General features: G+C 38.1%; 1 protein-coding gene across 1 annotated transcript in view; it reads left to right on the forward strand.

The window, feature by feature from the left end:
• Nucleotides 1–13,864, forward strand: part of CFAP54 (cilia and flagella associated protein 54) — a 306,933-nt gene that overhangs the window by 221,240 nt on the left and 71,829 nt on the right. The window contains exons 57-61 of the mRNA XM_033427688.2: nt 1,354–1,509; nt 2,773–2,878; nt 3,823–3,919; nt 8,594–8,692; nt 9,210–9,351. Of these exons, the coding sequence (XP_033283579.2) occupies nt 1,354–1,509; nt 2,773–2,878; nt 3,823–3,919; nt 8,594–8,692; nt 9,210–9,351 (600 nt within the window). The remainder of the gene's footprint in view (nt 1–1,353; nt 1,510–2,772; nt 2,879–3,822; nt 3,920–8,593; nt 8,693–9,209; nt 9,352–13,864) is intronic.

A 13,864-nucleotide genomic window follows, 5' to 3' on the forward strand; every position in this document is an offset into this window, starting at 1 on the left:
TCATCACCTGCCGGCCTTGACAGCTGTATTTTCTGGGTAGGCATCCCTGACCTTTCCCAGGTCTGGCCAGGGCTCCTGTAACCTGCTACCACGGTGTCCTGTGCTTTCACTGCCACACAGTCAACCACACCGTGTTTTGATTGCCTGTCTGGTCGTTCTCATTCCCTGTTGGACACTAAGCTCCACGGTCTCTCTCTTAAGGGGTTACTGCAGTGTCATGGTTTAGGGTATGGGCCCTGGAGCTGGACTGCCTAGGTTCAGATCACAGCCCTGCTACTTACTAGTCACGTGACTTTGGGCAAGTTACTTAAACTTCACCGTGCCACTGCTTTTTCCTCTGTAACATGAGCATAATAATGGTATCTACTCAGAGTTGGGAGGACTGCATGAGATAATGCTTAAGTACTTGGGATGGTACCTGGCATGTAGGAAGTACTTAATGAAACTTAGCTCTTATTTTTCAATTTTCTCGTTTTTTATCCGGTGCCTAAGCACTCAGAAAATATTTGTCAAATAAATGTCTGTCTTGTCTTTGAGGTGATTAGAAATTAAATCTAATGCCTCTTCAACAATGCAACAATCCTTCATTATGTTAAGTAGTGATGGGACCGCATAAGAAGTATAACATGTGGCCTTTGTCCATAATGGATTTGCCAACTAGTTGGGATGACAAAATATGCAATGCGAGCAACTGCTATAGAGCTGAATAGAAATTACTGCCTATTAATATATGCAAATTTTATTGGTAACAACATAAAACTACATAAAACTTCCAGTTGTTTCCCTACTAACAACCTCATCTTAGGAACACAAAAGTTGTTATGTAGAGCACTATGAAACTTTAGAACTGAAAGAGGCTTGAGAGGCTTGAAATTTTAGAACTGAAAGAGGCTTCATTTTATTTTTATCTTTAAAAAATTTTTATTGGAGTATAGTTGATTTACAATGTTGTGTTAGTTTCAGGTATACTATCCTTCATTTTAAAAATGAGAAAATGTTGAAATTTATCAAAGACAAAGTTTCAAAGGTCTATTGTTTATAGTTCATTGATACATTTGGGTATTGTGTTTCTTTAAAGCATTTCTTCAATGCTAAGAACTAAAGACCCCCAGAGTTCTTCTTTTTTTTTTTTTTTGACCATGCCTCAGGGCTTGTGGGATCTCAGTTCCCTGACCGGGATTGAACCCTGGCCATTGCAGTGAAAGCCCAGAATCCTAACCACTAGGTCACCAGGGAACTCCCTCCCAGAGTTCTTCAATTGTACCTACTGTGAGAGAAGTCTGGTACCTGGGAGGTTTGTTATGAATACTGTATATCTATTGTTCCCTCTTCATACAACTGTCTTTCTTTTAGGAGATACAGTGGCCAAGCAAGTATATTATACCAGTAAAAAGAAGGATCCCTCAAAGTGGTTACCTGCCCTTCATCTTTTTGAAATAGCTTTGAAGCTCGCCAAGACATCAGGAACAGAAGAACAAGAGGTGGAAGCTGAAATCTTTTTTCAGAAAGGTAAGATGTATTTAGGGTCAGAACTATGATAAAGTTTGAGGATTATTTTTTTCCCATGAACAAAAGGCTTCTTAAAACTCTGGTCACTGATTATACAAAATACTGATTTTACAAAGGGCTTGGTGATGACAAACACCTTGGTATCTCTGCCAAACTCAGTTTTGGATAAAGAGAACACTGCGTATTTTAAGTTTATATCTAGAAAGGAAAAAAGTACTCCATTATCGTTTCTTTTATAATTACAATTGACCTTCCTTACACAAAGTTTCATGTTTGACTCAAAAATCTCAGCATCAGCCATTTAGCTATGAATAATGTTTCTTAAAGAATGCTTGGAAGATATTTTTTTATTTCATTACTTAGCTAAGCATTTTAGCTAATTTCTATAAAAGATACATACCCATTTAAATTAAATAGCTATAGCAATCTATATAACTTATATACAAACACATTTGCATAATACATTCATATAATTTTATTTTAGCCATGAGAAAAATGATGATGACAATTGGTATCACTTATTGAGCATCTACTAGATACTAAACACTGTAGTTGGTGTTTTACATCTCATATTGCCAGTTCTTACAACAGCACTACAAGGTAGGCATGACCAATCCCAGTTGGCAGATGAGGTGTAGTCTGGGTAAATAACTATCTGTAAGTCCAGACGTGAACTTAACACCAGGTGGCTCTGTGCCCTGTGCATATGCTGCATGGAAACTGTGAATCCTTTTTATAGTGATTGTAAGATTTGCCTTTCCTGCCCTTCTTGCTACAGAAGTACCATTCCAGCTCCTGCATTTGAAGGCTGTGGCTCGCCATGAGGGGTGGGAGCTGTGTGCAAACGAGAGTGTTTGCATCATCTGTGCTGGTTTTCAAGCGTTTGCTGACTTTCTAGGGTTTGTTTTTAGCAAAGATGTTTTCTACGATACCTGCAATGATAGAAGAAAGAAGAAAATGGATTTAGATAAAGGGAATGTGCTACAGGAGGAAGTGGGAGCACAAAGTAAGGAAATGGAGAGGAAAGTAAGATGATAAGAACAGTTGTGTCTGGAAAGTGAAAGGAGGCAGGGGGAGCCTTCCTGGGGAAGGAATCAACAGCTCTTTCCCCATTGGCTTACCTTCTAGCAAGAAACAGGAGACGGACAGACAAAAGGGACAGCACATTCAGTTTTCCACATTTCCTGCATAAAATATTTGTTCTGAAGTTCTAAATGATAGAAAAAGGAAAAACCATCTTTGTATATCCTTTTCTTCTTTCAGGCAAAATAGAATGTCAAATATTGGTGGAAGAGAAATCTCCAACTTTGCAACTTGAGAGTCTATTTGAAGCTATACAGCTAAGCTTGAGACATGATCAAAACTCAGGGTAAAAAAAAAAAAAAAAGACCTTTCCATTATCATGACAATGTGCATTTGGGTTTGAGACTCGTGTTCTGGTAGTACATTGACTATTTAAGGCTGGGACGACTGGGGCACCCTTTTCCCACGGCAGGGCTAGTTCACTGGGATCCATTGTGCAACAGGTTCACTGACTTACTTTTCAAGCTTGATGCACTTGGCTCTGCTCCAAGGCCTCGTTTACAGTGATGGTTGATGATGGCGGTTAGCATCGTGATGTACTGGACTGTAAATCGCTTCTAGTCTGTACTCAGATTGATATCCTGTCAGTCCCAGGTTACAGGAGCCTCCACTAGATGTGAAATTGTATCTAGAAGGGATTTATGTGAATATTCACTCTGGTTCAGCAGTACCAAGGCTGGCCAGCTCAATTCTGCATAAAAGTCACCTTAAGATGGAGAATAAGCCAGCATTATTACAACTGCACTGATTTAAATGGTCCCACCTGACAGGTTTGATAGTGAATACACAGACCTAACCCATACCGAATCACGGCTTTCAGCATAACTCTATATGTCTCTTTAGAACTTATTATAATTAGCATAGGACAGTAGAGAGAGAGGTCTGGTTTTCCAGGCAGGTTCCTCCAGTCTTGACTGTCACTTCTTTAGTGCCTTGTGTGCTGGAATATTCCAGAATGGTCTTGATGCTCAGCTGCATTGTGGTCATAGCGTGGAGTATTGCCAGCACAGGACAAGGTAGAATGCTCAGCTCTCTTCAAGAGCTTTCAATTTCAGTAGGAAGGAGGATGCCCGTGTCTAAGCCACAAGTGCTCTGAAAAGAGGATGAGTTTGGAACAGATGCTGCTTTTGCCTGTTTTTGCCTTTTATTCTCTCAGAAATTGTTGACACAAGATGCAAAATGATTATGAATGGTGAGCTATCTAATAAATACAATGCTGTATCATTTTAGGTTGATAAGAGACTCCTACCTCGAAATAGCCCTATTATTTTTGCACATGAGGAAGCCAAAGAGCAAACTTTCAGCATCACCATCAACACTTATTAAGGTAACAAACAATTTTATTAGAAATTTAAAGTATGTTGCCTTTGAACTTGCTTACTTTGCTAGCACTGTGCTATGGAAATAAAGAAACTGTTTTTCTTTGTGACTTGAAGAAATTAATTCATTACTTAATGCTCACACTCATGTTTAGATACCTCCTTTGATATTTTTACGTAAGACTCTGGAAACAGATTTCACGTGGACATTTTTGCCTGTTAAAATGTTATCCATGAAATGTAGGTGTATATAAATACTCGAAGTCATTAGTATTGATCAGGAGATTGCAGGAAATGAGATATTGGTTAAGCAGATGGACATGTATGGTTTTCACCACTGATGTGGCTTGCAAACAGATCACCTTTTGAAAAGAGTCATTCATTCATGCATCCCATATCTCTTGAGCACGTACTATGACCCAGGCCGTACTCTGGAAGGTGTTAAAGCAAGGTTCAAGACAAACTCAGTGCTTGCTTCCATGCACTTACTCTTCAGTGGAGGGAGACAGATAATAACCGTGGAAAGGAAGAAAGCAAGAGGAAGAAAGGTGGGAGGAAGAGTCCAAGTGAAGGAAAGCTGGGGGGTGCTTTAGGTGGTGAAATTTAGGATTAGGAAATAACTCTGGTTGGTGGGATTGTGAATGACTGTGGTGGAAAGAGCTGGAAAGTGGGATTTGATGGATTGGGAGGGAGCGTGCAAAGAGTGGCAGAGGCATGTACTCCCTCAAGCAGCACTTCCAAATAAGGGGCAGAAACATCTCCAGGGATCCTGTGATCCTGATGAGGTCTGAGATTTGGCCTGTCTAAGGAGCTCCTGGGTAATGCCTGTGCTGCTGGTCTGTGGGCCACACTTGAGTACCAAGGATCCAGGCAGAGTGAGATACTCTGGGCAGGAGGTTGGGTGGTTTGGAGGTGGATGAACCCAGTAACTTTGTTTTCATTTTTTAATAAAAAATGTCTAGTTTTTTATTCTTTAAGTTTCAGTAGGCATTATATATTTCATTCTTATTAAATAATCCTCTGACCCACCAAAAAATCTTTCCAGAAAATTTTGACGTCAAATCTCTAATTTTTGAGGCAGCATAAACATGACTTAAAACCTTTAGGCAAATAAGCTTTCAGTCAGCTGAACTACTCATATGGTTGCTGCCTTAGGTGGATAGCAGCTATTTTTTTTTTTTCATCAGAATGATTACATAGAAAACTTACTTTTGTGGTGTGACAAACATCTTTATGTCCAATAAGAGAAAACAAAAATATTTGTTTCCATAGCAATTTGCAATGCAAATTAATAAGATTTTAGGATAGAAGTATATCACCTTTGGGGCCTTCTCTAGGGAGGTGTTTATAATTAATTAAGAGATTGAACAAATAAGATTTGAGTGAAAAGAATAGTATAATTCTATACAATATGATCATTATTTTCTGTGTATCTTTTTTTAAAATTAATTAATTAATTAATTAATTTTTGGCTGCACTGGCACGTCTTTGTTGCTGCGTGCGGGCTTTCTCTAGTTGCGGCGAGTGGGGGCCACTCCTCCTTGTGGTGCGCAGTCTTCTCATTACAGTGGCTTCTCTTGTTGCGGGGCACGGGCTGTAGGTGTGCGGGCTTCAGTAGTTGTGGCTCGCGGCTCTAGAGTGCAGGCTTAGTAGTTGTGGCACACAGGCTTAGTTGTTCCACGGCATGTGGGATCTTCCCGGACCAGGGATTGAACCTGTGTCCTCTGCATTGGCAAGCAGATTCTTAACCACTGCGCCATCAGGGGAGCCCATACCACGTTTTCTTGATCCATTCAACAGGTGATGGACATACGAATTGTTTCCACTTTTTGGCTATTATGATCAATGCTGCTTTGAATATTCATATACAAATTTTTTATGTGGATATATGTTTTCAATTCCTTCGGTGTATACCTAAGAATGGAATTGCTGGGTCAAATGTCAACTCTTTGTTTAGACTGTTGATGATCTGTTAGATTGTTTTCCAAAGTGGCTGTACCATTGTGTATTCCTACCAGCAGTGTATGAGGATTCCAACTTCTCCACATACCTGATAACAATTGTTATTATTTATCTTTTTGATTATAGCCATCCTAGTGGGTATGAAGTAATATTTCATTGTGATTTTGATTTCCCTGATGGTTAATGATACTGAAATCTTTTCATGTGTTTATTAGCCATTTGTATATCTTCTTTGGGAAAATGTCTATTCAGATCCTTGGCCCATAGCCTAAATCGGGTTATCTTTTTTTATCACTGAGTTGTAAGAATTTTTAAATATATATTCTAGATATATGTCCCTTATCAGATACATAATTTGCAAATATTTTTCCCAGTTGTGGCTTGTCTTTTCATGCTGTTAATCGTGTCTTTGGAAACAAAAAAGCTTTTAGTTTTAATGAAGTCCAATTTATCATCTTTTTCTTTTATGTTTTGTGGTTTTGGTAGCTCTTTACCTAACCCCAGATGTTGAAGATTTTCTCGTATGTTTTCTTCTAAAAGTTTTATAGCTTTAATGTTTAAGTCCATGGTCCATTTTGAATTAATCTTTTTTGTAAAGTGTGAGGTAAGGCTCTAAATTCATATTTTTGCACGTAGATATCCATTTGTCTCAGCACCATTTGTTGAAAAAACTATCTTTCTTTACTGAATTGCCTTGGCTCCTTTGTCAAAAAGTTTATTGATCATAAATATAAATATTTATTCCTAGACTCCCAATTCTATTCCATTGATCCATAAATCTACCTTTATGTGAGTATCCATTGTCTTGGTTACTGTGTGGCTTGTAGTAAGTTTTTTGAAATTGGAAAGTACATGCCCTCCAGTTATTTTCTTCCCTTTCAATATTGTTTTCACTTTGAGTCTTTTTCATTTTCATATACACTTTAGAATCTGCTTGTCAGTTTCTGCCAAAAAACTAACAGAATTTTGGTAGACATTGTGTTGGATCTGTAGATCAATTTGTGGACAGTTGGCATGTTAACAATGTCAAATCCTCCAATTCATAAATATGAACTCTCTCTTCATTTATTTAGATAGTAATTTTTCTCAAATTTTTTTTTACTTTTCAGTGTACAAATTTTGTACATTTTTATTAAGCTTATTTCTATTGTGAACAGGTATTTTCTTAATTTCACTTTCAGATTGTTCATTGCTGGTATACAGAAATACAGTTGATTTATGAGTATTGAGTTTTGTATCCTGTGATTTTGCTAATAAACACATTTATTAATTCTAGAGGGGTGTGTGTGTGTATCTTGGAAGTTTTTACATAGAGCATCATGTCTCCTGCAAACAAAAACAATTTAACTTCTTCATTTCCTATCTAGATGCATTTTTTTTTCTTTTTCTTGCCTGTTTGCGTAAGCTAGTATCTCCTACTCAATGTTGAACACCTCTCAATCCCTCCTCAATAAAGCCTTCCTCTCAATTCAAAATGAGCTCTCTTTTTTGAATGTGTGTGTCACTAATTGTTCTTATAATATAGTTATTTAATGTTGTTCTATATTCTTCACTCAATGCCTATTAACCTTGTTTCCATAATTAAACAGGTGAATTGCCCAAGCTTATATAGTCAGTAAGCTGGCAATGGCTACACCAGAGCCTAAGTAGTTTTGTTACAGTTGGTGACTGGGCTCTCCATATTTGGGACAGGACTATATTGCTTAGATTTTAGATTCCCCATGGGCAGATCTCTCCAGGTATCATCTGTCTACCTCCAAGCTTAACACTTGAACTGGGCCAGGCCACCTTTGTGCATTGTATTTCATGCTCTGGCATTAGCTTTATTCATTGCATTTCTTTTTCCTTGGGAGGCTTATAGCCAGAAGTAAAAGAAAGATATTTTTGTTATTGCTTGTTTTATTCTGGAGTTTTGTTGAAGATTTTAAAAATCGGCCAAAATATGACCATCAAAAATTAGAACAAGCAATCTAATTGAATAGTTTTTACAGATCAGTTAAATCTTTAAAATTGACTATTAATACTTTAAAAATGTAAAACAGATACTATGTTGCTGGTGGAGTTTCTGTTTACTTCTGTACTATTGACTTTTTTATATTTAAAAGCTGAACACACACACTGCCCCATGTTAAACGTATCTCCGTTCATTGTCACTTTTTGCTGTTCTGTGGAACGTTATGATTACAGTCATCCCTTTAATAGTTTTGTAGTTAGAAAACTGATAGCAAATACCTATCAAAAACCTTTAAGTAATATTCTTGTTTCTGACGTCTTTACACACAAGATATATTCAATTTCTAGATCCTCTATTAAGATGGTAAATAACATTTACTTAAAATGCAATTTGTGTTTATTTTTATTCAGATAATGTAAGCTCATCTAGAAAATCACAAAGATAAAAATAATTAAATTACCCTTAAAACCTGGGGTAACCACTGTTGACAATTTTCTCTGCTTGTGTATACAGGGAACATACGTGTGTACCTAGCTTTTAGAAAACGGGATCATATTGTGCATATGCTGTTTTGTAACCTATACTTTTCTTTTGCTTAAGGTAGTTTGGATGCCTTTTCATGTCAATAGTTGAATATACATTATTACACTTAATGGCCATGTAGTGTCCCACTAAAATCTCATCTTCAGAAGATGAGAAAATCTATCACGAAACTTTATGATATCTTTATCTATCTTTATCATAAAACATTTGCCATATTTTTTAGGCTCTTCCCGGAAGGCATAGTTCTATTAAAGAACCAACAGTAAATAAATCTGAAATGCACAGTTTATTTGCCTGGATTGCAATAAGAGCTGCTGCACAGGTTGGTGTGAGTTTTATTTAACTCTTCTTTTTATCATCACATCTGTTAAGGCAAAACAATGTATTGATACAAGAGAAAGGAAAATATCACATTCTTTGGGATTTGCACCAATGATGTTTCTTTGGGAAGATTAGAAGTGCTCTTTATATGTGTAGTGTTTTTAATCGCTATTAGCCAGACTTGGTTTGATTCCACTTTTCTTTAATGAAAATAATGGGAGATACACATGTGCACATATTTGACACAGATTTTGGCAAGTATCTGTCATAGCTACAGGAGGTAGCCTATTCAAAATGACTTATTTATTGATTAAATTGTCAACAGTCATGATTTGTTTGACTATGGTATATACTACATGCTGGGGGATCACATATTGTTTTTCAGTTTGTCTTTATTTTTTCCCTAATGTGTACCAAATGTTATTTTATGAATTTGCTTTTTCACATTATTTACCTAATGGATAATCTATGAATCAGAAAGCTTGCATTTATGGACTCTAATTGTGCATTAATTTTAGGTCAGTGAGGCTGTGCTGGCAATCAACCTACTTATCGGAAAGACAAATGATAAAACTGATAAAGTTAGTCAACAGGCATTACCGAATATCCCAGAATTTGCCACCATGGATCTTTTGTCTTCGTACACAGATTATTTGCTTGGTATGTTTGAATGTTAGGCATTTTATAAAATTGTAATATATGTCATGTGTAATCAAGTTTCAGGGTTTAATTATAGAGATTTTAACTTAAAAAGGACAATAGTTTGGGGAACCTCTTGGAGAGGATGGGTTCTTAGGATCTAGCTGCTAAAATATAGGGGCCTCAGCTCACTGTACATACATACATGATAGTCCATCTGCTGCTGCATTTCAGATGTAGGGCTCTGTGAAAAAAATGGTATTTCCTGATGTCTGTTTATTTTCCAGTTCACACATTTCAAATGAGACCTTTTGGGATTATTTATTTGAGGGACCTTCTCTGATCCTCTGAAATGTGTACTCACTCTTATACTCTCATATGGTTCCCTGTCCTTTTTATTAGTTCTTTTATATTTGTGTGTGTGTGTGTGTGTGTGTGTGTGTGTGTGTGTGCATGTGCCTGTGCATGTTTGAACTATTTCTCTTATTAAACTATTGTCAGCTTCCTGAGAGCAGGGGCTTTAGCTATTTGATTTGCTGCTCTGTCTACAGAAAATCACACATTGCTTACACATAGCCGGCATTTGATATTAATATTTGTTAAATGAATGAATGAGAGGTTAGTGGAATTTAAACTTTACCTTACTGCTATGTTTTTTCTTACTTATGACGCCTTTGTTGGTTAGTAAACTATAAAGTAAACCTCTGAGTCAGGTCAGCAGTAACATAGATATTGAACAATCACTTACGCGTTTGCCCTTTCATTTATTCAAGAAATATTTATTGAGTGCTTCTTGTGTGCTCAACACTTAGGTAGGTTCTAAGGAGCCAAGTACTGGAATCTCACTTCCAGAAGGATATTTTAGGAATAACAGTATCTAATTTTGCTTGGCATTAGGTGAGCATTGAGCCAAAGGGAATGAAAGTGTTAACTTTAACCTGATGGGGGTGGGAACAGTCTTCCTAAAGCCTCTGAAATCACACCTATACGCAGTAGCTTACTCTGCTGGTTAAGGTTAAGTCAACCTTAGCTGAAGAGTTGTGTCTGAAATCATCTCCTTCATGACTCTCTCCTGAAGAATAGGTGGCCCAGACTATTTTCCAACCTGAAAATGGTTTGCCCTCAGGTTAAACCATCAGATGGATTTTTATGCCAAGGTATTGTTTCCTTATTTTTATTGCCTTCATGCCTAGTAGGATTTTGCTTCATCAGATTTCCGGACCGTGGCCTGGATCTCAGACTGGGTGCATGGCCTTCCTTAGAGTCCCCATAGATAGGCTCCCAGGGGACAAAGCAGGGCAGTCTGGCAGCAGGGGCTGGTCGCCGCTTTTTTCTCTTGACACTGCTCGTCAACTCAGTTCTCCCTGGTTCAGAATGCCAGGAAGGCAGTCCTCTTAGAAGCACACATTATTGTTTTGCTACAAAGAGAATGCAATATTAATAATGAAGAGGGTTCAACTTATACCTCGATCCTGTCAAACCATTTCATTTCTCTCAGCCTCATTTGTCCTAATCTGAAGGCTGTGTGAATTAGATTTATTTATGGATAAGACTAAAATCTGAAAACTTTAAGACTGTGATTCAACGTGGCTGAACATGGCTTCCAGCATGGCTATTTCTTTTTCATAATGGCCCCGTATTACCTCTGAAACGTCTGTCTACTTTATCCTAGACATTTTCTTGTTTTACCAGTTTTTAGGCCAGGGATAACAAATAAGTTTCACCTAAAATGCTGTATTAATCAGTTACTGGCAAAATTATACTGTGTACCGAACGACCCTACAACTCAGTGGCTAGAACAACATGACTTCATTCTCTTACTTGTCTCATGTGTTCTGCTTCAGGCTGCAGGCTGAGTTTAGGTGTACTCTGTGTACATTTGTTATGAGACCCAGGCTAAAGAGGCTGTGGCTACCTGGGGCCTGCTGTTCTCAGGGTATAAACCAGAGCACAAGACCAAGACCAAGCACAGAAGCACACTTGAGGCCTAAGAAAGGCCTCATTAAATCCCATTAGGCATAGCAAGTCATATGGCCAAGTCCAATACCAGTGAGTCAGGGAATTAGACTCTGCCTGTAGAGGAAGGAAGAGGGGTGTGAATGTTTGTGGAGTGGTAATCCAGACTATCACTTATGACACGTTCAATCTATGGCTGGTAGCCACCTGAGAAGAATTCTGAACTTCTGTATGGAAACACTGGAAAAGGTGCTGCGGTGATCAGTTAGTAATGTCACCCGTGGGCAATGGCATCCCCTAACCAGATGATCTTAGTTGATCCAGATGGGCAGGTAGTCTTCATCTCGGCTCTGCTTATTACTAGAAGTTATGCTTTACTTTTCTATTTCAGTGGTTTTCCTAGCATCTTCCAATTTTCAGTTTTCATTTTGTACCATTAGCACTCCTTTACTGTTGTACCAAGATAGTAATTTGAAATGACCAAATTTTAAAGTCCAATTCATTTTGTATTTTGCCTTAAGAATAATAATTTTGCCCTCCAGTATTTTCCTAGCAGACTGATCATTAATTCATGTTATGATTTCCCTCACTTCAGTATTTGGGTTGGAAGGAAATATTGAATCCCCAACTGATTGCTGCAAATACCCAGATGGCAGTGAGGTTCATATTATAATGAATCGCTAAAGGGCAACAATAACAAATTAAAATTGTTTGATTTTCCTTGCATTAGCATATATTAGCATGCAGGAGAAAACCCCCTCAGTGATTTACCTTCACTAGCATTGACCTGTACACGATGTGGTAAATGATATTCATTGTTTTTGTGTGCAGAGCCCTGTACCAGATATTTCTGTCCAGAGGGAGGGAGGAGTCACAGAACACACCAAGGAGTGGGTCTTGCCTTCCACGAGCTTCCAGTTTTTGGCCATCAGAACAGGCATCTACTTTGAAATTATATAAATGCAGCTTTTAAGAGGACCATATTAATTAGTGGAGGCAGATTAATGTATTTTAATCTAAAGCTGGACACAGGTGGGGTGTGCATATGAGTTTATGAGGAACTTTTTTTTCTGGAAGAAGTACATGTGGGGCAGATACAAATGAATTGGAGGCATGGATACCAGATAGGAGGGGGAGCTCATCTTCTCAGCAGAGCAGTTGACAATCAGAGAAGCATGGTGACAAAATAGACCAGTCACGTGTGGAGGATGGAATATAGATCATCTTGCCAGAACCAGAGAGCAATTGTATGATGTCTATAGAACAATAAGAGAATTGAGTGTTGTAGCTGGTCCAATTTATTGAGGTTTCTTTTACATTGTCTTGTAGGAATAGAGACCCTGAAATGATGCTGAGACCATATTTAGATTGAATGCAAAAAACCATTTACTCCATGTCTACTTTGGGCCCAGTTATATTCAAATATACACCATCTTTTTGTCGTGATTTTCCTGTGGGCTTAATAAAAAATTCAGCTAGGATTAAAAATTATTAAATTCTATAATACACTTTGAATTAAAAGCAACATTTAGGATTAGTGATTCCAGATGCAGCCTCTCACAATTAAATACACTTGATATATGGAAAAATATAAATACGTGTCATTCCAAAAATCAATGTTGATGAACGTACTGTCAGAACATAGAGATCTATGGAGCAGAACTGAGAATCAACTGACCGAGAATCAACAAGTACATGCTTTGCCTCTTGAAACAGAGAAAACCGTCCATCCTGAAAAAAAAATGATTTGTCTTTCCCATACTGCCTTGCCCCTGGCTCAGAGACATGGGTCAATGCCAAGTAAAAACTGGGATGTCATTCCTCTACTGCTCTCTTGGCTTTTTCTATTCCTCTGAGACACAATTTCCCATAGTGGTGGGGAACTAGGGAGACACATTATATCCTCAAATCCTGAATAATTAAACCATGTACAGGTGAGAATGGAGATAAATCATTCATGCTTACAACAGTGATTTTGTGTGTGTGTGTGTATGAGCATGTGTGAGTATATGTGCTGTATCAATCCAGAGTGTCAGCAATTCATACAATGGGGGTATGATGAGAACCATCCTCAGCGAAGCAGAGCTGTCCTGGGCTGATGTCTGCAAGAGTCTAGATGTTCCACTCAGAGCTCTGCCCTTGGAGCATGTAAATCTGAGAAAGGACGGTACCATGACCAAGGGCAGAGCATACGTTCTCCACTCTCTACTGTCAGACACAAGGCATGAAGAGACCCTATTCTAGACAGAGTCAACAGTGAGAAAATAAGAAACAACAGATGGCACATGTGAGAAAATATTGCCACATGAACGCAATGGGATGCTATCCTGAAGACTCAGAGGAAGATTGACCCTTGAAGGAACCAAAGGAAATCTAACAAGATGGTTTGAAACTCTTAGCAGAGCCTAAGCAGTCACTCCTGATGCTGTGTGCTGGTGCTTTCTTGTGTGATTTCATTTATCCTTTAGGAAAGTCCTGTGAGAGTGTCACTATGCACATTTATTAAATGAGGCAAGGTGCTGGGAGAGGTATTGAACTCTGGGTGATGGTTCACGGCTAATATAGACCCTCAGCTATA

This window comes from Orcinus orca, chromosome 11 (genome assembly GCF_937001465.1).
Source record: "Orcinus orca chromosome 11, mOrcOrc1.1, whole genome shotgun sequence".
In the NCBI taxonomy this organism is placed as follows: domain Eukaryota; kingdom Metazoa; phylum Chordata; class Mammalia; order Artiodactyla; family Delphinidae; genus Orcinus; species Orcinus orca.